The sequence below is a fragment of the Oryx dammah genome, unplaced genomic scaffold (assembly GCF_014754425.2).
Source record: "Oryx dammah isolate SB20612 unplaced genomic scaffold, SCBI_Odam_1.1 HiC_scaffold_25, whole genome shotgun sequence".
In the NCBI taxonomy this organism is placed as follows: Eukaryota; Metazoa; Chordata; class Mammalia; order Artiodactyla; family Bovidae; genus Oryx; species Oryx dammah.
The window spans coordinates 12,981,735-13,004,609 of record NW_024070209.1 but is presented as its reverse complement, the minus strand read 5'-3'; the positions used below and the strand labels follow the sequence as shown (position 1 = coordinate 13,004,609).

At 47.1% G+C, this 22,875-nt stretch overlaps 1 protein-coding gene across 23 annotated transcripts in view; it reads left to right on the top strand.

The window, feature by feature from the left end:
• The window catches only part of DYSF (dysferlin), a 222,141-nt gene that overhangs the window by 14,880 nt on the left and 184,386 nt on the right, over nucleotides 1-22,875 (top strand). For all 23 annotated transcript variants that reach the window (XM_040223965.1, XM_040223960.1, XM_040223962.1 and 20 more), the window contains exons 2-3: nucleotides 11,059-11,114; nucleotides 12,273-12,364. In XM_040223965.1, coding sequence (XP_040079899.1) covers nucleotides 11,059-11,114; nucleotides 12,273-12,364 — 148 coding nt within the window. The remainder of the gene's footprint in view (nucleotides 1-11,058; nucleotides 11,115-12,272; nucleotides 12,365-22,875) is intronic.

The window sequence follows — 22,875 nt, the reverse complement described above, 5'->3', positions numbered from 1 at the left end:
CACCGTGTGCTGGGCTCCCATCCGGAGTCCGAGGTACAGGCGCCTGGTCAGGCCCACTTGTCTCACAGTTGTTCCTGGCATGTCAGGCTCGGATGTAATTTCAGGACCTGCTTCCCAAAATAGACTATGAGCACTGGGAGGTTGGACTCTGAGGGTGCTTTTTTGGGTTCTCTCTCTTGGGGCTTTAGGATAGAGGTTTTTAATGAATACTTACCATCCCTTTGTACTTGTATTAATTAATTAGTTAGCATGACTAACTACTACGAGTCCCTGAGCTGTGGTAGAGATAGTTCACTGACCAGCTTTGAGAATGAACAGCTTCATTTCCTACAGCATTTAATGATCTGTATCTCTCTTCTGCCCTCTCTATTTTCCACCCTCTACAGTCATGATTTATATCCTTTCATTCACTCATTTTGTTACTGAACAAATACTTTATTGGGTACCTACTACATGTTAGGTGATGCTTGGGGATCTGGGGATACATCCAAGAACAAAACCAGATCTCTGTTCCCTTAGAGCTCAGACATCTTATTTCCTTGAGGGTCGGCTCTCCTGTGCCCCGACTTGGTAACTTTCTACCCTGCTTACCCCCAGGCCACCAGCCAGAACCCGAATCATGTCTGCCCCTTCCTTCTGCCTCCTCCCATCAGATCCTCTCTTCCTCCCTCTGTCTTACCAGTTACTCCCTCTCTCTTCTCCCTCCCCTCACTTCTATCTTCTGGGGAATCTTATAGAACCATCTGTAGGTGGACCCACATGACTTACCTGTATAGGGCCACTGGACTCTCTGAATCTGGACTTTTGAATAATAAAACTAACTTTAAAGCATTGACAATAGCTCATTTTCTTTAGATAAACTTAGTATCCACTCCAGTGGATTGCTCCAGTGTTCTTGCCTGGAGAATCCCAGGGACGGGGGGAGCCTGGTGGGCTTCTGTCTATGGGGTCACACAGAGTCGGACACGACTGAAGTGACTTAGCAGCAGCAGCAGCAGTATGTAGTCAGTGTTAAAAAAAAAAAGGATATATTACAGAAAGGAATGGGGCTTCCCTGGTGGCTCAGACAGTAAAGAATCTGCCTGGAATGCAGAAGACCCATGTTCAATCCCTGGGTTGGGAAGACCCCTTGGAGAAGGGAATGGTGACCCACTCCATTATTTTTACCTGGAGAATCCCATGGACAGAGGAGCCTATCGGGCTACAATCCATGGGGTCACAAAGAGTCGAGCATGACTCAGTGACTAACATTTTCACTTTCATGAGGCAACAATAAAAGTAGCCCCTCCGCCCCGCATTCTGATGCTTCAAACTAACTTGTTAACAATTTGACATATTTCCACCAAGATTCTTTTTTCCCCTTCTTTAAAAAAACAATGTTAGTGTGAAATTTAACACCTAAGAAAGTGCATAAAATACGCACGTACAATTTGATGCAGTGGTTCTCAGCTGGGGGCGGTTTGTTCTTCAGGGGCATTTGGCAATGTCTGCAGACCTGTTGGGTTGTCACCACTGAGAGAGAGATGAGGTGCCATTGGGATCTACTATGGGGGGAGGCCAGGGGTGCTGCTCAGCATCCTAGAGTGCTCAAGATGGCCCACAATACCCACAACGAGGAATTACCGAGGGTCAAGGTTGAGGGGCCCCACTTTAATGGATAAATTATGAAGGGAATACTCATGTATATTGCCCAGGTCAAGGAATTGAACCTTACTCGTCCCACCCGTCCACCAGAAGTCCCCAGACCCCCTTGCCTTCCTCTCTAGAGGTAATCCCATCCAGATATCTTTTTCTTTTTCTTTTTTTTTATAATTTTATTCAGATATCTTTTCCAAATGTTTGCTTATTTACATTTTCACTCAGTAATAAGCCAGGGAGATTTTTGTATGTCAGTAAATATTCGACACACTTTTCATTTTTATTTTATTATATGGGTGCACCATAATTCAGTTAATCAACCCCTTATTGAGGAATGTTTAGGTTGTATCAATTTTTAATATTTATATCCAATGCTTAAGTTATAGTGTCTCTGCAAGAAGAATCCTGGCAACTAAATCTTTGCCCAGATATTTAATAATTTCCTTTAGGTAAGTACTGGAAGTGGTGTTGCTGTGTCAGAGGTGATAGACATATTTAAGATCTTCCCATTAGCTGAGTTTAGGGGCTTATTTTCTTATAATTCTGCTAACACAAAGTGTAATCATGCAAATTTTTAACAATTTCTTAGGTTCAAGTAGTATTTGTGATGTTTCAATATTATTGCATATTTGTATTTATTTCTTAATGAATTTCTTTTTAAATTAAAAACATTTAATTTATTTATTTATGTTTGACCGTGCTGAGTCTTCATTGCTGCGCGTGGACTTTCTCTAGTTGAGGCAAGCAGGGGCTACTCTTGAGCTGCCGTGCGTAGGCTTCTCCTTGCAGTGGCTTCTTTTGTTGCCGAGCGCAGGCTCAGTGATGCATGGGCTTAAATAGTTGCGGCTCGTGGTCACTAGAGCTTGGCCTCAGTAGTTGTGGCATGCAGACTTAGTTACTCTGCAGCATGTAGATTTTCCTGGACCAGGGATTAAATCCTTGTCCCCTGCATTGACAGGTGGATTATTAACTACTGGACTACTAGGGAAGTCCCTACTGCTTTTTAATTTGCCCACTTTGGGAGGGAAGAGATGTTTGTCTTTTTCTTAATTAGTTATGAGTATTCTTTACATATTAAAGACATTAAGATTTTTGTCATCAGTGTTTCAAATATCTTCAAATATCTTTGATAGTTTCAAATAGAACTATCTTTCAAAGTTCTATTTGGCCTTTTGTGTTTAAAGACGTCTCTTCTCAGACAGCATTCCATCATAGCCCTTGTATCCACTTGCCACCACTCTTTCCTGGCTACTTGTTTTCTGGAAAGTATATTTTCAGTTAAGATTTAGAAAGGTGGAGATTGGGATGCGAGTTCTTGAGATGAGAAGAGTAGGGCTCTTGTAGGGAAGGCGGGGAGTGACTGCTGCCCAGTCTCAGGGTGTGCAGGCTTGAGTTAGGGAACAGGTGGCGGGCAGGTATCAGAGTTATCTGAGTCTGCTGACCCTTTTTGTTCGGGGCTATCTGTGCTGAGAAGTAAAGCAGACCTTCTTTCAGCAGAAGCCAATGCTACCTTTTCTCCATTCAATTTCCACCATGTTTCGATTTCTGCTGGTAACTTTGAATTCTTATCGCTTTGCTTATCTAATGGGTAGTCTAATGAGGTGTCAAGAGAGTGCCCAGGACAGAGCAAGTACTCAATAAATATTTGTGGACTCAATTTCCATGGTGGTATAGTAGATAAGAATCTGCCTGTTAATAAAGAAGACAAGGGTTTGATCCCTGGTCCAGGAAGATCCCACATGCCACGGAGCAACCAAGTTTGTGCACCACAACTGGCGAGCCTGAGTGCCTAGAGCCTGTGCCCTGCAACAAGAGGAACGACTGCAATGACAAGCCCAGGCACTGCAGCAAAGAGTAGCCCTCGCTGCAACTAAAGAAAGTCTCCTAGCAACAGTGCAACACCCAGAGCAGGCCCTGTTTCCCCCAAATATTTAAGAATATATTTGTGGAGTAAATGAGAGGCTGCATTGAGGCTGCCTGCAAGATCTAAAGGTGCCCTGCATCTCCGTAGTGGATCTGCTACCTGACTCGTGGGCAGAAACAGCCCACCTCTTCCTCTCTGTGAGTCCCAGACACCCCATATCCTCTTCTGTCTGCTCCATCTCTAGGTGAATGGCCCGCAAGCCACCCTGAGTGCATCCATGTCAGAATCTGAGATGGGCTCTCCTCTTGCCCCAGCCCCCTTCCCCACCCAGTTGCTGGTCAGTAGACCCCAGGCCTGCTGCTGTGTCCTCACCATCTCCCACCTGGCGATGCTATTTCACTTAGCATGATGTCTCCAGGGTTCATCCATGTGGCAGCCTGTGTCAGAATTTCCATCCTTTTTAAGGCTGAGCAATATTCCATTGTGTGTACAGCTCACATTCTATTTATCTGTTCATCTGTCAATGGACATCTGGGCCTTGGTGCCTTTGAGATGCGATGGGAAGTGGACCAGTATTCCTCGGCCTTTGTGTAAGCCCTCTTTGGACAGACGTTAGAAACATGGGAGCAGGGTACAGACTGTGATGTGCACCCTCAGTGAAGACCCTTGCTTTGGCATTTATCTTCTCTGTGACCCCCCCAGCTCTGAAGATTCCACTGAATGAGTGTTACAAATACGAGCATTTTGTCTGCTTCAGAAATGTACCTCAACCTCATCATTGTGTAGGAGGAGAGAGTCTGTCCCATCACTGCTATGGGGAGACTGCCCACTTGTTCTGCCAGAGATTGGGGTGCTCCCTTCCACATAGTAACCCCCATCCTTGTGTGTCCAGGCCTTGGCAGTGGGGGCGGTTCGCAAGTGTCCTAGACCATTGAAAGGGGCTTGTCCCCACAAGTGCTCTGCGTTCAGTAGCTCGATCATGTCTGACTCTTTGTGGCCCTATGCACTGTAGTCCACCAGGCTCCTCTATCCATGGGATTTCCCAGGCAAGAATGCTGGAGCGGGTAGCCATTTCCTCCTCCAGGGGATCTTCCAGACCCAGAGATCAAACCCTCATTTTCTGCATCGCAGGCAAATTCTTTCCCAGTTGAGCCATCCAGGAAGCCCTGTTCCCACAAGATGGGCTTGAAAAGGTGAATGAGCCGTGAGGCCCAGACGGCAGCAGGGACAGCAGCTGGCTGCTGACAGGTAGCCTCACCAGGCGGAATGTGGTTCCTCGTGTGAGGCCATGGCTGTGTCTGATGCTCAGGTGTCGGGTGTGTGAGGCTCCTCTTCCCTGTGGAGACTGCTCAGCCGGGTGGCCCCAGGCGCTGGCTGGGCAGGGTGGGCTGTCCTCTTACCTTCACTTGGCTCCGTGTCTCTAAGCCTCCTTCCCATGTCCCCTCCCACAGCCCGTGGTCTTAATCAGAATTGGCTCCAGTAGGGGGCTAGGACAATGTACTATATCTTTTTCTGTTACATACCTTGCCTCTCAACATTCAAGGGCCAAGATTTCTTTGTCCTCCAGTTCTCCTCTGACAATCTTCCTTTAAGTGATCATTTTCAAACTTTGGGACTGTTATCTACAACAAGAAATGTATTTTACGTCAAGATAGAGTGCACACATAAGTACACATGTGAAAATATAACCAAAAGTTTTGAGTAATAGTGCTTTCACATGAAAGATGTGCTCTGACATTTTCTTCTCTAGTCTAGCCTGTCATTAAAAAGACATATTGGTCAACTCACTCAGTTGATGTCATGGGCTGCTAATGGGTCCCAGTGAGCAGTTTGAAAAACATTACCCTACAGCCATGGGTGACTCTGGTAGGAATGTAGGGTTGAGGTGGGGTGGGTAGGCAGGGGAAAACAAGTGAAGAATTTCCATGGGGCACAGAAGAGTCCTCCATGGCAGGCTCACTCCTCTTCGCTGAGTCATTCAATCTGGAGGGACACCCCAGGGTTCCAGCATGATTCTCACAGATGCCCGCCTGGCCCCAATTCTGCAATCCCCTCTCAACACCCCTGGCAGGAGCTGTGAGCGCTCATCTATCTTTAACTATTGAGCCTGTTTATTTATGCACATAAATCTCTCAAGGCCAAAACTGATGATCAAGGACAGGAAAGGTCTAAATCCATGATGAGGAAGAAACTATTTCCTAATTAGCAGCCTGCTTTCCTTTTCCTCGGTGACTGTAAGTCATGTGATCGTGCTGGGTTAAAGTTTCATTTCTTTCTGTCTCTTCTTTGGGGCTGTAGAGCCAATCGGTGGCCCCTCCCTTCACATCATCCAGACGGTCCCAGAGTCAGCCCTTCTTACTGGGACTTAGTGTAATCATATTGAGGGCCTTTGTTCTCATCTGCAGGAAAGGTAGAAAGTAGAAAATGTCTAAAACACATTTTGCACAGGGCTTGGCACATGGACACTGCTTATTTGCTACTAGCCAGAAGCACCAGGTTATGTTTCCAAGTGGACAATTCAAGAGAGGCTGCAGATGGAATTTTCCATGTTACTCCTGTAGGCCATGGAAAGTTGATAAGGGGAGAGGAAGTGAACACTTAGATAACGTCTCATATCCCCTCAAAACCAATGAAGTAGAGATTCTTTTTTTATTATCATTTTACTGCCAAGGGAGCTAAGGCTTTGAGAGGTGACAAGTTTTACTTTAGGTCACTTAGTAGTGCCTGCTGTTTGAATGACCCCAAAGCCATGTGTTTAACCCCAGCTGGAGCCACACCAACATGGCCCACAAGGGGATTCAGAGCGATTCAGTCAGGGCGGGCCTGGGATAACTTTCATAAGATCACTGGGCCCCCTAAGGACATCTCCCCCTCCATGTGCCTCCTTTCAGCCCCTCTGGCTGTTGACATATAGCCAGACTGTGAATGTAGTCTCTGACGTTCCCTGGGAAGCGTGGCTCTGCCCTCTAGTGAGGATGTGAACGTGCACCCAACCTGGGAAACAAAAGGACACATTCATTTCACACTCAATTACTGGGCACCTTGCTATAATAATCTGGCTGCAGTGAGGGAGATCTGGGTTCGATTCCTGGGTTGGGAAGATCCCTGGAGAACGGAATGGCTACCCACTCCAGTATCCTGGCCTGGAGAATTCCACGGGCTGTACAGTCCATGGGGTCACAAAGAATCAGGCACAACTGAGCAACTCTCACTTGCTATATTCTAGGGTTCCTAGCATGAGTAAGGCATGGTGTCTGCCCTCTGAAGCTCGCACTCTAGTTGGGAGACAGACATAGAAGTGCAGCGTTGTCCTGCTGTTCGATATATGTTGTCACAGATTGCAACCATCTCTGTCTGGGGGAGTCAAGGGGGGCATATTGGAGCAGAAACAACTGAGCTGGGCATTGAAGGATCAGTAGGCGTTCACTAGCTGCAGCAGACTGAGGCTCAGAGGGGAAGGGAGGGGAAGCAAACTCACACTTAACGAGTGTGCTGTGTGCCAGGCACCTCACTCATCCTATCTTGTTTAATTTTCATGACAGCCCTGTAAAGAGATATTATTATGACCTTGTGCTAAGTGGGTGGTGCTGGTGGGAAAGAACCTGCCTGGCAATGCTGGAGAGGTAAGAGACGTGGGTTCAAGCCCTGGGTCAGGAAGATCCCCCTGGAGAAGGGCATGGCAACCTCACAGGTGAGGAAACAGATGTTCAGTGAATTTCCTGAGAGGTTCTTCAACTGTGGTACATGGACCCATGGGGGAATCCCCAGAACTTCGAGCAGGTCAGCAAGGCTACACATATTTCCACAATAATACTAGGATGCTGTTTGCACTTTTCACTGTGTTGATAATTGTACCACTGGTGCAAAAGCAATGGAAAGTGAAACTGATGGTGCCTTAATACTAATAGGGCTTTGGCACAAAAGTTGTACTAGTTGTATTTTTCACCAAAGGTCCGTCTAGTCAAACCTATGGTTTTTCCAGTAATCATGTATGGATGTGAGAGTTGAACCATAAAGAAGGCTGAACGTCGAAGAATTGATGCTTTCGAACTATGGTATTGGAGAAGACTCTTGAGAGTCTCTTGGACTGCAAGGAGATCCAACCAGTCAATCCTAAAGGAAATTGATCCTGAATATTTGTTGGAAGGACTGATGCTGAAGCTGAAACTCCAATACTTTGGCCATCTGATGTGAAGAATTGACTCCTCTGGAAAGACCCTGATGCTGGGAAAGATTGAAGGCAGGAGGAGAAGGAGATGACAGAGAGGGTGAGATGGTTAGATGGCATCACTGACTCACATGAATTTGAGCAAGCTCCAGGAGTTGGTAACAGACAGGGAAGCCTGGTGTACTGCAGACCATGGAGTCTCAAAGAGTCGGAGATGACTGAGTGAACAACAACATGTAATTTGAAGGGGAAAAAAAAAGCCAGTACTCACAGTTTGTAAAAGAAAAGCTAGTTATTGAAAAATGTCCCTGATAAAGCTGTGCAATCATTGATTTTATTAATCTTGATCCCGAAGTACCTGTTTTTGTAATATTTTCTGTGTTGAGCTGGGAAGTATGCCCAAAGCACTTCTGCTGCACCTGGGGAAATGACGATTGTTGCAAGAAAAAGCACTTGTATGACTGCTCAAGTGGCATGTTGAGCTAGCCTTTTGTTTTAAAATTTTAAAAATGGAATATTGTTTTTACTTGAAAGAAAGACTGACAAGCTATGATTATTCAGACTTGGGCATTTGATAGATATTTTCTTGAAAATGAGTGAGCGAGCCTGCTACTTTAAACTGACATTTATCATTTGTTGCCCATCATAAAAGTTGAGCTTTCAAACAAAAATTGGAATTTTAGAGCACTTCTGTCTTGCGTTTCCCAGTATTTAATGACTTTTCTGATGAGATTACATCCCAAATGACCAATGCAAGGTATTACAGAGTCCTGCATGGGTAAAGGAGTTATTCAAAATGCAAGATAGGACAATAGATTCTAATGTAACAGTACAAAATGTTTATCACCCTTCTTTCAAATTTCACTCTGCAGCTAACCTTTAAGAAATACTACTTGTCAAGTTTTGGTGTAGTATGAGAGAAGAATATCCACAATTATCTGAAAACTTATTAAAATGCAACTCCTTTTCTATCTATATGTCTGGTTGGATTTTCTTCATAGATGTCAACTAAAACAAGACATCTCAATGGACTGAATGTAGACAAAGATATGGTAATCCAGCTGGGCATTAAAGAATTTTGCAAAAAGTAAACAGTGTCACTTTCTTTTTTCCTTTGTTTTGGAAGTTACAGTTATTTTTCATAAAAATATGTCACTTATGTGAACACGTACTGGGCTTATTTTTGTTAATGTAAAATTAATTACCAAATAAATATTTTAAAGTGCCTCAGTTTTAACCTCAAATACAGTAAAAGTCGATAGATACCTATCTAAGGTAACTTAACTGAGTTATCTTAGTTATACTTAAGCTCCTTAAGGTCCTTAATTTTTAAGAGTGACATTGTGTGACCAAAAACTTAAGAACTGCTGCCTTGGGGTCTCTGAGAAAATAAGAGTTCTATGGTGATCTGTGCCATCTCAAAGCCCACGTGGTTTCCCCTCAACAGTGACTTTCAGCAGGAGGTAGAGTGGGTGGGGCTCATCCTCTGCCGCTGGGGGAGATTTAGCAGGACTCTGAGGGGACTCGGGGGGCCTGAATCTTGGTCTTGGGGCTACCAGTCCTCCGTTGGATGTTTCCTTCTCCTCTGTTTTCTTTACTCCTTTCTCTGCTGTTGCACGCCTGGGCGCTCAGGCAGTCGTGTCTGGCCCTGTGACCCCATGGACTGTAGCCCGCCAGGCTCCTCTGTCCACGGGGTTTCTCAGGCAAGAACACTGGAGTGGATTGCCGTTTCCTTCTCCGGGGCATCTTCCTGATCCAGGGATGGAGCCCGAGTCTCCTGCACTGGCAGGCGGCTTCTTTACCACCGAGCCACCTGGGAAGCCGTTGTTTCCTTCCTCCAAATCCATCCCCAGACCTTGCTTGTGTCCATGACCCCCTCTGCTCTCCTCTTCTCTTCCTGCTCTGAACTGGGCCATGGGGGCTGGACCTGCAGAAAGGAAACAGACAGTGCTCAGCTTCAGAGGAGGACTCAGGGGTCCTGGGGGATGTTTCCAGAGGCTCAAAGGGTCAGTCCAGGTAGCACACTGTGAATGCTGAGCCCACAGGCTTCTCACTGAAGGGTCTTGCACAGTTGGGGTTGAATCAGTGATCTTTCACATCCAACCCAAATATAAGTTCTGTGTCTGGCTGAACACTTTAAATCGTTTACTAAGCACAGAATCATTCCTGTCCTGATGCTTAATGGAAAAGCCAGACACGTTTGGCCCCTCCTGTTCCTCTCATCTACCCCTCAGGCTCAAACGCCAAAGGAAAGGCTCAGCAGGCTCCCTCCTGGGACACTCAGCAGTGTGAGTTCTTGTCTCTTTCAAAGCCCTTTTGTGTCCCCTCAGCCCAGCCCTCACGAGCAGGTAGAATAGCCTGTTTCAGATAGATGCCTTCAAGGTGAGAGAGAGGAGGATTTTTTTTCCTTTTTTTTTTTTTCAGATTGAGGTAAAATTCACAAACCCTAAAAGTCACCATTTTAATGATTTAAAAATGTAAAGTGTAAATGGTTTTTAGTACATTCACTATGTTGTACAATCGTCATTATCTAATTTCAGAACATTTCATCACCCCGAAAAGAAATCTCCACTAAGGATTCATTTGCCATTCCCATCTCCCCCTAGGCCCCTGGAACTACTAATCTATTTTCTGTCTCTCTGGATTTCCCTATTCTGAACATTTCACATAAATGGAATCATACATTATGTGGAGATAGATTTTTTTAAAAGAAAAATGGAATATTTTCTATGAAGATCATTCATTCTTAGAAACTTGACAATTTCAAGACTTTATTTAGAAAGTCTGGAGTAACAATAACAAACTCATTAAGTAGAGTAAGGCTGAGTTTGGGGGAGAATGTAGATGTATGACTGAATAGTCCCTTTGCTGTTCACCTGAAACTATCACAGCATCGTCAATCAGCTATACTCAGATACAAGTAAAAAATAAAAAAAGAAGAGTCAGGCTGGCACTTCCCTGGTGGTCCAGTGGCTGAGACTCTGAGCTCCCAGTGCGAGGGGCCTTGGATCCCTGGTCAGGGAACTAGACCTCACATGCCGCAGCTAAGAGTGCCCAGCCACAGCTAAAGATCCCGTGTGCTGCAACTAAGACCCAGAGCAGCAAAATAAATAAATAAAAATAAAATATTGAGAAAAAGAAGAGTTAGGCTGGATATTTTCCTTTAGACAATCCTTCAGATGGGGCTGCTGTTTCTCTATCCCAGGGCTGAGAGATGTATGCGATTGGCATTGGGCTTTCACTGCAGACCAGGGGCACTCTCAGGGACCTGTGGGTTCTGTAAGGTTTCCTGGGGGCTGGCTGCAGTGCACGTCTGGGAACTGGTCCTCACCTGGGGAAGGTGCAGAGTGGGGTGTGTCTTTCTGCTCACCCTCTGTGTCTCTTGCAGGTGTGAAGAAGAGAACCAAAGTCATCAAGAACAATGTGAACCCTGTGTGGAATGAGGTATGTCCTCCGCGGGACGAGTCAGGGGACTCGGTGGCTTTTCCAGTGGTGTTGTCATCCAGAGGAGGGGCTCTGGTCTGGCTCGCCAAGGAACCCTCCGGGCACCAGGAGCCTGGGAGGAGAGGCGGTGGCCTGGCTGGGGTCTGCCCTGTGCTGTGGCCGCAGTGTGGAGAGGAGTGAGGGGTGCACTGTCTCTGCTCCTCTCTGGCCAGGCCAGCCGGGTAGAGGGTGTTTTCGGTTTGCCTGTCTCCCTTACACAGGCTGTTGTCTTTTCCCAGAGCCTCCTCCTCCCCAGGGCCTTCCCTGGCTCCTCCTCTGCCTCCTGCTGGCCTCTGTCCCCCTCCTCAACCAGCTTGCTTTCTTTTCCATTTTTAGTTTGGGTTACATTGAATACATTGTTTTAGAAAAACTGACAATGTTTATGTAATTTAAGCCACAGGAAGTAATTGCCTGTTTGCAGTAACTTATCTGTGCAAATGATTTGCTTAAAGCATTTTGCAATAGCCTTTAACAATTTTAGTGACTAAATCTGTGTTGGGAGATGCTCATTTATTTGCTCACTAATTCAGGTTCTTGTTGGTCAGTGTATTATCTGCTCAGAAGTTCATCATTCTCTAATTGGCAAAAGAATTGGCTCCCATCAGCTGTATAACTTGCTCTTGTTTGAGACTTAATCAGCAGCTTTCTTTATATGGCTCCCTGGTCATCTTTGGAAGCCCTGGCTGCCTTGTGTGGGAAGGGTCGAGGTGCATGGGGTGCCTTTGCTCTGAGAAGGATCCTGGGATTACTGGAGACCTATGTGGCATTAATGCGTGCTGTCACCAGGGGCCTGACTGCTCCATGAGCACGTTGATCTTGGTCCCTGAGGGCCCTGCAGAGTCACCTGGCATTTTCCCCAGCTGTGCTCCTGGTGACTGGTAGAACTGAGTTGGGGGGAAGGGGTCACGGGGATCTGGCCTCTTCTGCTGCCTTCAGCTCTCGCTGTCAACTTCTGAAGCCCTGGGACCCTGCCACTCATGTATTCATTCTTTGCTCAGGCATCCCTCCCTTCCCCAGCAGTGGCCACAGATGCCCCCTCAGTGCCAAGGGGGAACCAGACACAGTCTCTTCTCTTCTAGGGGCCCACAGATTAAGACCTCTTTTCTCCTTTTCTTCCAGGGATTCGAGTGGGACCTCAAGGGTATCCCCCTGGACCAGGGCTCCGAGCTTCTTGTGGTGGTCAAAGACCATGAGACGATGGGGAGGAACAGGTGAGGCCACGGTGAGGGGGGCTCTGTGACCTGTGGGTTTGTGTGGGTAGGGTCGTGGCAGATGCCAATTCCAGAATCTGGACTCTGGAGAGCTGGAGTTTAGTGAAGACCTGCCACTCATGGGCCTGGCCCAGAGGAGGAGGGGAGAGGCTTGACTGCAGCATCAGAAACCCAGCTAGGGGTGAATTGGCAGGGAAGGAAGATGGGCTAGAGTCAGATGTGAGTGTGTTTCCCAGGACAGCCTGTGCCCCAGGGAGCAGGGAAGAGAAAGCTCTCTGGGTCCTGCTGCAGCCCCGAGGTGCCTGGCACGGCCCTCTCTCCCCACCCACTGCGGGAGACGAATGAGCAAAGCAGCCACTGGTGGGAGCGCTCCAGGAGGGCTTCATGCAAGAGGTGGGACTTGAGGTGAGAGTTGCGGTTTAGAAGTCAGAACAGTGATAACGGTCCGCACTGACTGCCTGCCGTCCTGTGGCAGTGTTTTCTGATGTCATTTCACGTGTCGGTTTGTAGTGGGGAGGGTTCCCAGGCAGGGCAAATAGGAGGAGCAGAGTTCAAAGTCTTGTGGCGGTAAAAGTAGGCTCTTTGGCAGATGGTGGGTCCTTCCTCTTGTTCTGGGCTCCTGGCCTTTTGTGTGCTAGTGATTGGGGTGTGGGGAGTGGGCAGGGCCAGCTGAGCTTGCAGACTGATGGCCCTGTTGATTGTGGGGTGGGGTGGCCTGGGAGATACCAGGTGTGAGGGCACCCAGTGCTGAGCCTTAAATGTGATGGTGGGGGTTCAGCAGCCCCTGCTGGGTCTGACGGTGCCGGCAGGAGTGGGTTCCTGCTCTTGGTGCCATTTGCCGAGGTCCAGACCCAAGGATCAGGCATGGGCTTGCTGTGTTGTGGCCTGCTGACAGTGGAACTTTTGTTCGGGAACTGGGTGAGCTGGTGTCTGGGCCCGGCTGTCTTTCCCTGGGGTGGGGGAGGGGAGAAGGGAGGAGGGACGATTCTGATCTGGGGAAGGCCGACAAGGGTCTCAGGCTGCAGAATATCCGGGAAGTTTGAAATCTTAAAAAGCTGGGAAAAAACCCAACTGCCACACTCTCTGTGGATCTGCTGGCCGTGAGTGCAGAGCTTGGTACGTGTGGGGAGGATGGGGGTGCTTTCAATGCGCCCTCCTAAGGTAGGGGTGCAAGTGTGGGGTCCAGGGTGTCTTGGGTCCATATTGTCCAGTCTGGACCTCAGCAGCCCCTACCTGCACAGGAGCAGGGTCTGGAATTAGTTCACACTAAACTACTCCAACACAGTCGTTTTGTGGGAAAAAGGCAGCTTCTGACAAGTATGGATGGTGGCCCTGTGGGTGAGGGAGGAACACCGCTGGACTCCAGGTCGTCCTGGAAGGCTTCTTGGAGGAGGGCCACACAGGCTGAGTCGGAGGCCAGGGTCGGCTTTAGCGAGGGGAGGAACGGAGGGCCTCCCGCTGTTCTGCCTTGGAGGGCCGTGGGCTAAGGCCTTACAGGTGGGGCGGAGTCACACAACTTGTGCTGCCCAGTGAGAGGGGAGCAGGGGGCACGACTGGGAGGGGGCCTCCAGCATCAGGCTGAGGATAATAATAGCAATCCACAACAGCTGATGTTTACTGAGAGCTTAGCCAAGTGTCTGGTCCTAGGCTGAGTCTTTACATAAAGGATCTTTTTTAATTGTTAGGGGTTGCTGTTATACTTGTCATTATTACAGAGGGAAATTGAGGCTCCAGGAGGCTGGGTGATTTCCCCGAAGGTTAGTGATGGCAGAGCTGTGATTGAAGGGCGGTTCTTCAACATGGTCAGAATCATGGTGTCCCTGCACCTCTCAGAGTCTCCCGGAAGCCCCAGGCGGGTGCTAGGCCCTTCTGGAAGGAGCTTAGCAAGGCAAAGGCATGCAGAGGAAATGCAGGTTTCATTTTCATGATCATATTCTGTATTTTTCAGGCCCCGGGGGGGAGATTTCTAAGACCAGGAAGGCAGCAGGGTTTGAGAACATATTTTTGATCTGTTCAAGAGCCAGGCTGGCCCTCAGGGTGATACCAAGCAAGTGTCACACACGGATCGGCCTGGCCCTGTGGGCTGGAGGTCACAGGAGGGACAGGTTGGGTCGTACCTTGGAACCCTTTTGGTGGCCCCTGTGGGTGTCCTTTAGCTCCCAGGGGGAAGTCAGCTCTCTGAGAAACAGTTTCCCCCATGACCAAGTCACTGTGAGGCCAGCGTGCTAGAAATCAGTTCCTCAAACATCAGTCTGCAGAAGACCTAATTGACAAAGCTTTCTAATTTAAACAGAAACTTCTTTCCCATAACTATTTTGATTGTTATTTTTTGAGTTTTACAAACATTTATCTTGATTTTGTATTTCTAGCAGTTAAAAATTATTAATGGGCTTCCCTGATGGCTCAGCTGGTAAAGAATCCGCCTGCAATGTAAGAGAACTGGGTTTGATCCCTGGGTTGGGAAAATCTCCTGGAGAAGGGAATGGCTACCCACTCCAGTATTCTGACCTGGAGAATTCCATGGACTATAGAGTCCATGGGGTGGCAAAGAGTCGGACATGACTGAGTGACTTTCACTTCACTTCAAAAATTATTAAATTTTAACTCAGCTGAATTTAAAATTACATTCAGAAACACCTGAAGAATTTCAGGAATAATAGAGTTTTGGTTTCATTGTTGGAGCTGTTGCCAGAGGGGGGTATGCAGGCTGGAGAGCAGGTTGGCTGGATGGAAGGTGTATAGGGGTAAGCCCGGTGGAATGGCAGAGGGGAGGCAGGTACACACAGGTACTTCTGTCAGGCCCCCATGGTTGGACCACACAGCACATTCACTCTGCTCATGAAATGTGAGAAAAGAATTCCAGATTAAAGTTATTAACATTTCTAAGGCTGTGAAAGTGAGGAACCTTTCCAGGAGGCGGCAAGAGCAGCCACGTGACATTTTACATTCTGAAAGATAAAAGGGGAAAAAAGATTAGTGAATTCAATTTAATGAACATTTTATGTGAAACACCTACTTACTACCCTCAAATTGTCAGTGTCTGGTCAGGAAGCAAATAGGGAAATAATGGGTGTTTGGGTGACCGTTGCCATCAGACTGTCCTCGGTGTCAGTGAGGTCCACAGGGTTGTCACGCAGTGGTCCCTTCATCCCTGGCTGTCCCGGGTGCTCTCTGAGCCCCACCAAGGGTCCTCCTGGGTCTTCCTCCAGCAAAGCCTCTGCCTCCTCTCTGCCTCCTCTGCAGAGGCTCCCTCCGCCTCCTCCTCTCCTTCTGCCAAACCTCCATCCTCTGCCTCCTGCTGTTCCTAGAGTCCCCTCAATGCCTCGCTCATTCTTTCCAGCCCCTCACTTGCACCTCTGTCTCCATAGGTCTTTGGCTTTGCTCACTTTCCCTCCTGGCCCCTCTCCTTTTATCCTCTCTCTCCTATGACTCTTTCCCCACTTCCACTGTCCTCTCTTTCCACGTGATTTCTGTGTTCCCCCTGTGGCTGTTGGCAGTTTTGAGTGACCTTGTTGTGCCAAACTGGTCTGCTGGCCTGGAGTGGGGTCTTGGAATCTCTCAGGAGGGGAACCTCTCAGGCCAGTTACTATCTCTGGGCCATTCTGCATCCCACCCCCCCGAACCAACTGCAAGGGTGGATCAAAACTCTGTCCATAAAATCAGATTTCAAATGCAAAAAGGAAGCGTCACTTCTCTGGATGGGAGATACTTGTGCAAACCCAGCTAGGGTGGGTCCTGGACTTGTGTCCCAGGCTGCATTCAACAACTTCCTGTTTATTCTGGGCTTCTCAGAAGGATGTTGGAAGGGAAGCTGACCTTGATCCTTGACCAACTGGTTGACCGCTGAAACACTGAGCCCAGAAGTTCCCAGTCCAGGCTATGAGACACAATAGCATCATTGGCAGTTTTGACATAACACACCAGTGCCTGGCCCCACCTGCAAGTTCTGACTTAATTGGGGCCAGGGCCTGTGCATCATTACAAACTTCCAGGTGTTAGGGAGGGAGAACCAGTCATCTCCACTCTAGACCAGGGCTGCTGGATAGCACTTACTGAGATGACGGACCCATTCTGTGTTGGCTAGTGTAACTGAGGAACTGAATCTTAAGTTTTACTTAATTTAAATTTGAATAGTTCGTGTGTGTATGTGTGTGTGTGTGTGTGTGTGTGTGTGTGTAGTGGCTGTTTGCTGTGTTGGACAGTGCAGCTCTAGATTTTTGGAACAGAGCTCCAACCCTGGGTGCACCTTAGAATGACTCAGAAGCTTTACAATAGATCAGTGTCTGGGCTCTGCAGCAAATTGATTAAAGGAGAAGCTAGAGTCGAGTGCAGGCCTCAGCACTTCTTGAATCTGCACGGGGAGGCCAGTGTGCACCAGGGCTGAGCACCTACTGCATGAGCGCAAGGAATGGCTCTCAGTGTTTTTCATGGGTTAACTAAAAAGTAAATATAATTGTTGCCATAGTTTATTGATGTAGTTATTGGTAGAAATGATTACCATACAATAATCATGGGCAAAATTGTTAAGGAAATGAAAAGACTGACTGAAGGATTCTATTGGTAACTGTAAACATTGGCCTGAGAGAATTAGACTTAACAGAATTCCACAAAAGAAAACTCAAGAATGGGAGAGACCTATAGTTGATAAAGCTTGATATGTACCAAAAAATGAAAAAACAAAAAAACAAAAAAAACCCCCAAAACTTTGCACCAAACCTGTATTGGGAAATGTAAATAGAAAATAATTGTTACCAATGACAATAATTTAGGTAAAATAAAAATGAAGATCAAAGAAAGGAAAGAGTTTAATTGTACTGTATAGAAAACACATCAACAAATTAAATGGGTTTAGTTTAATTTGTTCTGAAAAATGCCTTTCCAGTGGAAATTAATTAATGTAGGTGTATTTTTTTAAATTTAAATGTTTGATAAATATAAATCTGGAAGCAAAAGTCTCCGTGGGGTCAAAGTATCCACTTGTCAAAACACCAGGGTTACAGAATTCCCTGTGATCCAGTGGTTAGGATTCTGCGTTTTCCTGCTTTCACTGCTGAGGGTCCAGTTTGACCCCTGATCGGGGAACTAACATCCTACAAGCTGAGCGGCACAGCAGAATGAAAAACAAGACACGTAAAACATTCGTGTTAAAATGATGCTCATCTTGACTACGGTAACTCACTGGCTCCAGGCCTAGCCAGGCCTGGGGTAGGGTGGCCAGATTTAACAGAGAAACATACAGGACAGACAGTTAAGTTTGAATGTCCCAAGTGTTGCATGAGACATACTTATATTAAGAAATTCCCCATTGTTTATCTGAAATGAAAACGTAACAGGCAGTAGTGTGCTTGATCTGGCAACTTTACTCTAGGGACCCTGTGCACCCAGGCCCTTCAATCAGACGGTAAAGAAGAAGACCCAGGTCGACACCAAGAATCAGCTAGAAGGCACATTACTGTTTTAAGGAAGTGTTCCTTTCGGCGCTCACTATAGTATTTTCTTTGGACAAGCGTGATCCACCCCAACCTTTCAGCAACCTGGTGACTCTATAAAGTGGGCCACTGAGGGCTCTCTCAGGCACTCACAGAGCCTTGCCTGCCTTTGTCTGCCCTGCGACCTGGGTTGCCTGTGTGGAGTCTGCCACTGAAGGGGGATGAAGAAGGCAGCTCCCCACGCACAATGCTCCCATCCTTCCTTCTCAGCTGCTCCTCCTCCCACCGCCTCATTGGGCTCCGTGAGCTGGTGGAAGGGAACCAGTATAGACTTTGGGAAGACGTGAAGTCTAGTCACAACAACAGCCCTGCTGCCTTGGGCGGGTCCTCACGTCAGGTCCCTGAGCCTCAGTCCCCTCCTCCTTACGCAGCGTTAACTCAAGTGCACAGGCCCATCAAAGGGCCCTGCGCAGAGGGCTGCTCCATAAATGGCAGTTGGCACTTCCTCCAGGCACATTTCCTTTTTGTCCCTCTTTGTGCTGCCTCTGGCTGTCCCGGTTGCTTTGAGTCCCACTGCCCCTGCTCTTTCCCATCAAAGGCTCCTCTTAGCTGTCGTTGAAAAAGATGCATTCATACTGAAGTGTTGGTGGCAGCCTGTAGCTTAACTTTGGCTTTTTCTTAGAAATGTTGGGGATGCTGCTTTATTCCCCAGACTCTGCTTAGACCAAAAAGAGAAATGATAATGGTGAGGGGTTAGGCACCGCGATGGGCTGTGAGGAGGCATTTTGGGAATGGTGGATCTTCCTGACATAGGTGACTGTCTCCTGTAGGGACGTCGCTGAGTAGGTCTTGGCTCCCTCCTGCCCCGGGTGGAGGTGGAAGGGGTGTCCTGGTGTCTCCTGGGACAATGGGCTTAATCTGTTGAGGGGCAAATGGGGCTTTCCAGGAAGAAGCTGAACATGAGTCAGTCGCATGCAAGAATGTAAGGAAGGCTGCAGAGGTGCCTAAGGGAGCAGGTCTGGCCAGTGGGTGTCTGCCACTCACCCCTGGAGTGGGTTGACGTGGCTGAGGGGTCCCATCCTGGCAGGAGCAGGTGGTCTTGGTCCTCTAGGTTCTGCATAGCTGAGCAGGGCGGCAGTGGTGGCTGGCACGAGTCAGGGTCAAAGCTTCTCTCAGGAACTCCATGGGCAGCAGTGAGTCTCATCCTGGCACTGCCTGTGACCTGGACCTCTCTGAACCTCTGCTTCCCCATCAGGACAGAGGCAATAACCGTACTATAATGCAGAGTTGGTGTGGATGTTTTAATGCCTACCGCATGCTTGGCACATTGAAGGTGCCCAGTATGTGGTAATAGCAGAATCCATATGGATGCACACAGGAAACCACACCGGTGTGTGAATATTGCAACAAGCACATGCTGCACGTGGACACGTGCTGTACCTCAATTTGCACACATTCTTGTATTTATTTAGCTCTGCCAAGTCCTAGTTGTGGACATTGGATCTCCCTTGCAGCACAAGGGCTCAGTAGTCCCGCAGCATGTGGAGTATTAGCTTTACCATCAGGAATCAAACTTATGTCCCTGCATTGAAAGGTGGGTTCTTAACCATTGGACCACCAGGGAAGTCCCTGCACATATTCTTCTGTTTAAAAAAAATTTATAGAAACCTCACAAGAGTACAAAAATTATCTTTAAAAACATAAGCCTAAGTAAGCTCCATTCTTAAAAGGTTATAAAGGAAAAAGTCATGTTCTCCCATTCACTCCTTCCCTTCCCTACAGTGACGTCCACTGTTGATCATTTGGTGCGTGTCTTCTTCATCTGTGAGCATCTGTTTACATACAAGTATATACATTTACTTACACAAAAATGCGTCACGCCATGCAAAATGGTCCCCGTCGTGTTTTTCGTCATTTTATCGTGGACCCTTTTCCCAGGGCAGAGGGTGCTGATCAACCCCGTTTTCAGTAGTTGTGTTATGTTCCATGGCGTGAGTGTACCATAATTTATCCCATTGTGCCCTTATCCACTGGTTATTCTTTCCTGGTTTTTCACTGAACATCTTTAACCAAATGTTGTTATGTTCTTACACTGTTTTTCCTTTAGGATAGGTCCTTAGAAATGAAATAGCATTTTCATCAGTTCTGACAAATGACTTTTCAAAAAGATGTCCTGGTTTACATCTATCAACAATAGAAAAAAAATCAGAGTTTTATTTTTGCTAGTGCCATGGGGAAAAAAGGTATCTTATAATTTGTGTTTCCTTGATTGCTTGTAAAGTTGGGCATCTTTATTGCCCAGTTGTATTTCTTCGCCTGTCAGTCGCCTGTCCTTCTGTTCTAAGGTGCTTGGTTTTTTCTTACTCATTCCTAGTAGTTTGTACACTTGGGATCTTGTCAGGAATATTGACCCCCAGTCTGTGTTAAGTGTGGAGGGTATTTCCTCTCTTTCTGTTGGTTGCTTTGTCCTGGTGTCTTTCTTACACGGGAATGGTTGTTCACCCAAATGTGCCTGTGTGCATTGACATTAAGAAAGGCAGAGAGGCAGTCTGTTGTTGCTAGAAGTTGAGGAAAGTAGGCCTATGTTCCACTTCCACGTTTCAGTGGGCCAGTTGGCTGGCCTCCCGAATCCTTGGGAGGAAGTTGATTTATTTATTTATGACTGCTCCGGGTCTCTGTAGCTGCATGTGAGCTTTCTCTGGTTGCCGCGCGCTTCTCATGGTGGGCTCTCTTGTTGCAGAGCAGGGACTCTAGGCGTGCAGGCTTTGGCAGTTGTGGTTCATAGCCTCAGTAGTTTCCGTGTGCAGGCTCACTAGTTGTGACACATGGTCTCAGTTGCTCTGAGGCACGCGGGATCCTTCCGGACCGAGGCCAGAACCTGTGTCCCCTGCGTTGGCAGGTGGATACGTAGCCACTGAGCCACCAGGGAAGCCTGGCGGGCAGACTCTTAACTACTGGACTACCAGGGAAGTCCGGGAGGCAGTTTTGAGGCAGGAATATTTATAGTTCACCATCCTCTTGTTCTCAGCATCCTCGGAAGCATTGACCATATCCTTATTTTCCGAGGATTTTTATAGCTATGCATGTTGTCCTGGATTCTATTCAGGATATCCCTGGGTTTCAGAATAGTTTTTCTTTTGTCTTTTTTTGGACTGAAGTGGACAACTATTTAGAGTTACCCTGGGCACCCCTGGGAAATCAGATCCTGGCAGGAAGGCCGCCAGAGGCCGGGCAGGCTGGGTGTGTGTGTGTGTAATATCCCGCTCTTCTCATTTCCTGCTCCTCATGGCGAGGTATGCATGGCTGGAGGGACCACCACTCATGGTGTCTCCTCACCGGTGTCCTTAAACTTCCTCTGAGTCTGTGTGCCTGCATGTGTGTATGTGTGTGTGTGTGTGTGTGTCCTGCCAGGTCAGGGGCTATCTGACTTTCCTGTTGTGCTAACTCACTAAATCTAGTGAGGAAGGTGCAGCTGAGTCAGTGATGAATGGGTTTGAGTGGTAATACATATATTTTTAGTTGACATATCTTTTTCTTAGTTTAAAAGATAAAGAATGAGAAACTGACACATGGAGACCCTTCTAGAGTTTTTCTGGGGAAATAATTTCAAACCCAGAAACATTTCAAAAGTAGAACAAGGAACATTCACATACTCTTTACTCAGATTCACTTATTGATAATGCTCTATTCCATTTGCTTTATAATATTCTCTCTCTCACTATCTCCTCTCCCTCCTTCCTTTCCTTTTCTCTCTCTCCCACTTCAGGGTAAGTTTTACTCATCATGGCCCTTTATCTTTAAATACTTCCATGTAGAAAAATAAATAAATAAATACTTCCATGTATATTTCCTACGAGTAGGGATTTTTTTTTTTTACATAAGTACAGTAAGTTACCAATTTCAGTAAATTTAACACAGTTGCCTACTTTAATCTACTGTTTGTATTTTAATCCTATCAACTGGCCACATTTTGTCTTTTATAGCACTTTCCCCTTCTCTTTTCCTGTACAGGATCCCCAGTCTAGACTCTCACACTGAATTTCATCATCATATTTCCATAACCTCTTTTACTCTGGTTCATTTCCACAGTTGTGACAATTTATGTTTTTGAATAATGTGTGTGTATGTGTGCTTAGTTGCTCAGTCATGTCCGACTCTTTGCAACCGCATGGACTGTAGCCCACGAGCTCCTCTGTCCATGGAATTCTGCAGGCACGAATACGGGAGTGCATGGCCGCTTCCTCCTCCAGGGGATCCTCCTGACCCAGGGACTGAACCCAGGTCTCCCGTGTTTCCTGCACTGCAGGTGGATTCTTTACCTACTGAGCCATCCAGGACGTTTGAATAATATAATACTCCGATTAAAAAATCGAATATTCCTCAAAAAAGAATATTCTTCATTTGGAGTTTGTGTGATGTCGTTCTCATAATTAGATTTATGGTCAGATTGGGTTATGACTCCTGGCTGGGATCTGTCATAGTTTATCTCCTAGTTGTGTCATAGTTGTGTTTTGTCTCAGGACCTGGAGATACATGGATATCCCTCTTTGGTATTCATTTCAATCACCTGTCAAGGTATTGTCTAATTTTTCCATTGTGTCTTTACTGTTATTCTTTCCTCCTTGAAGCGTATTAAGAGACATTTTAATGCTTTGCAAATATCCTGCTCCTCATCAAAATATCCCTCTAGATTTAACATCCGCAGGTGCCTCTTGACTGATTCAGTCTTTCCCATGAAGGTTGTGAACTGGTTCTCCATTGCCAGCACTCCCTTCATGATTTACCAGTCTGGGCTGTGAAAGCCTTTCCTGTGAGAGGCTGTTGTTTTCCTTTGGACTGCTGCACCTGTTCGTTCTTCGGCTCATGGCACCACGGCATAGGGGAGACCTGGAGTTCTGATGGGAGATCTGCACCTTTGCAGGTGTGGAGGCCACGTTCAGCGGAAGAGCCTCTCTCTTAGGGTCCCTCAGCCATGCCCGCCACAGGCCTGGCTGCCTCTCTCTGGCTGGCTGGTTTCTCCTGCGGTCTCAGCCAGACCTGTTCCCCACACAGGACCCTTCCCTTCCTGCCTCTCATCAGTTC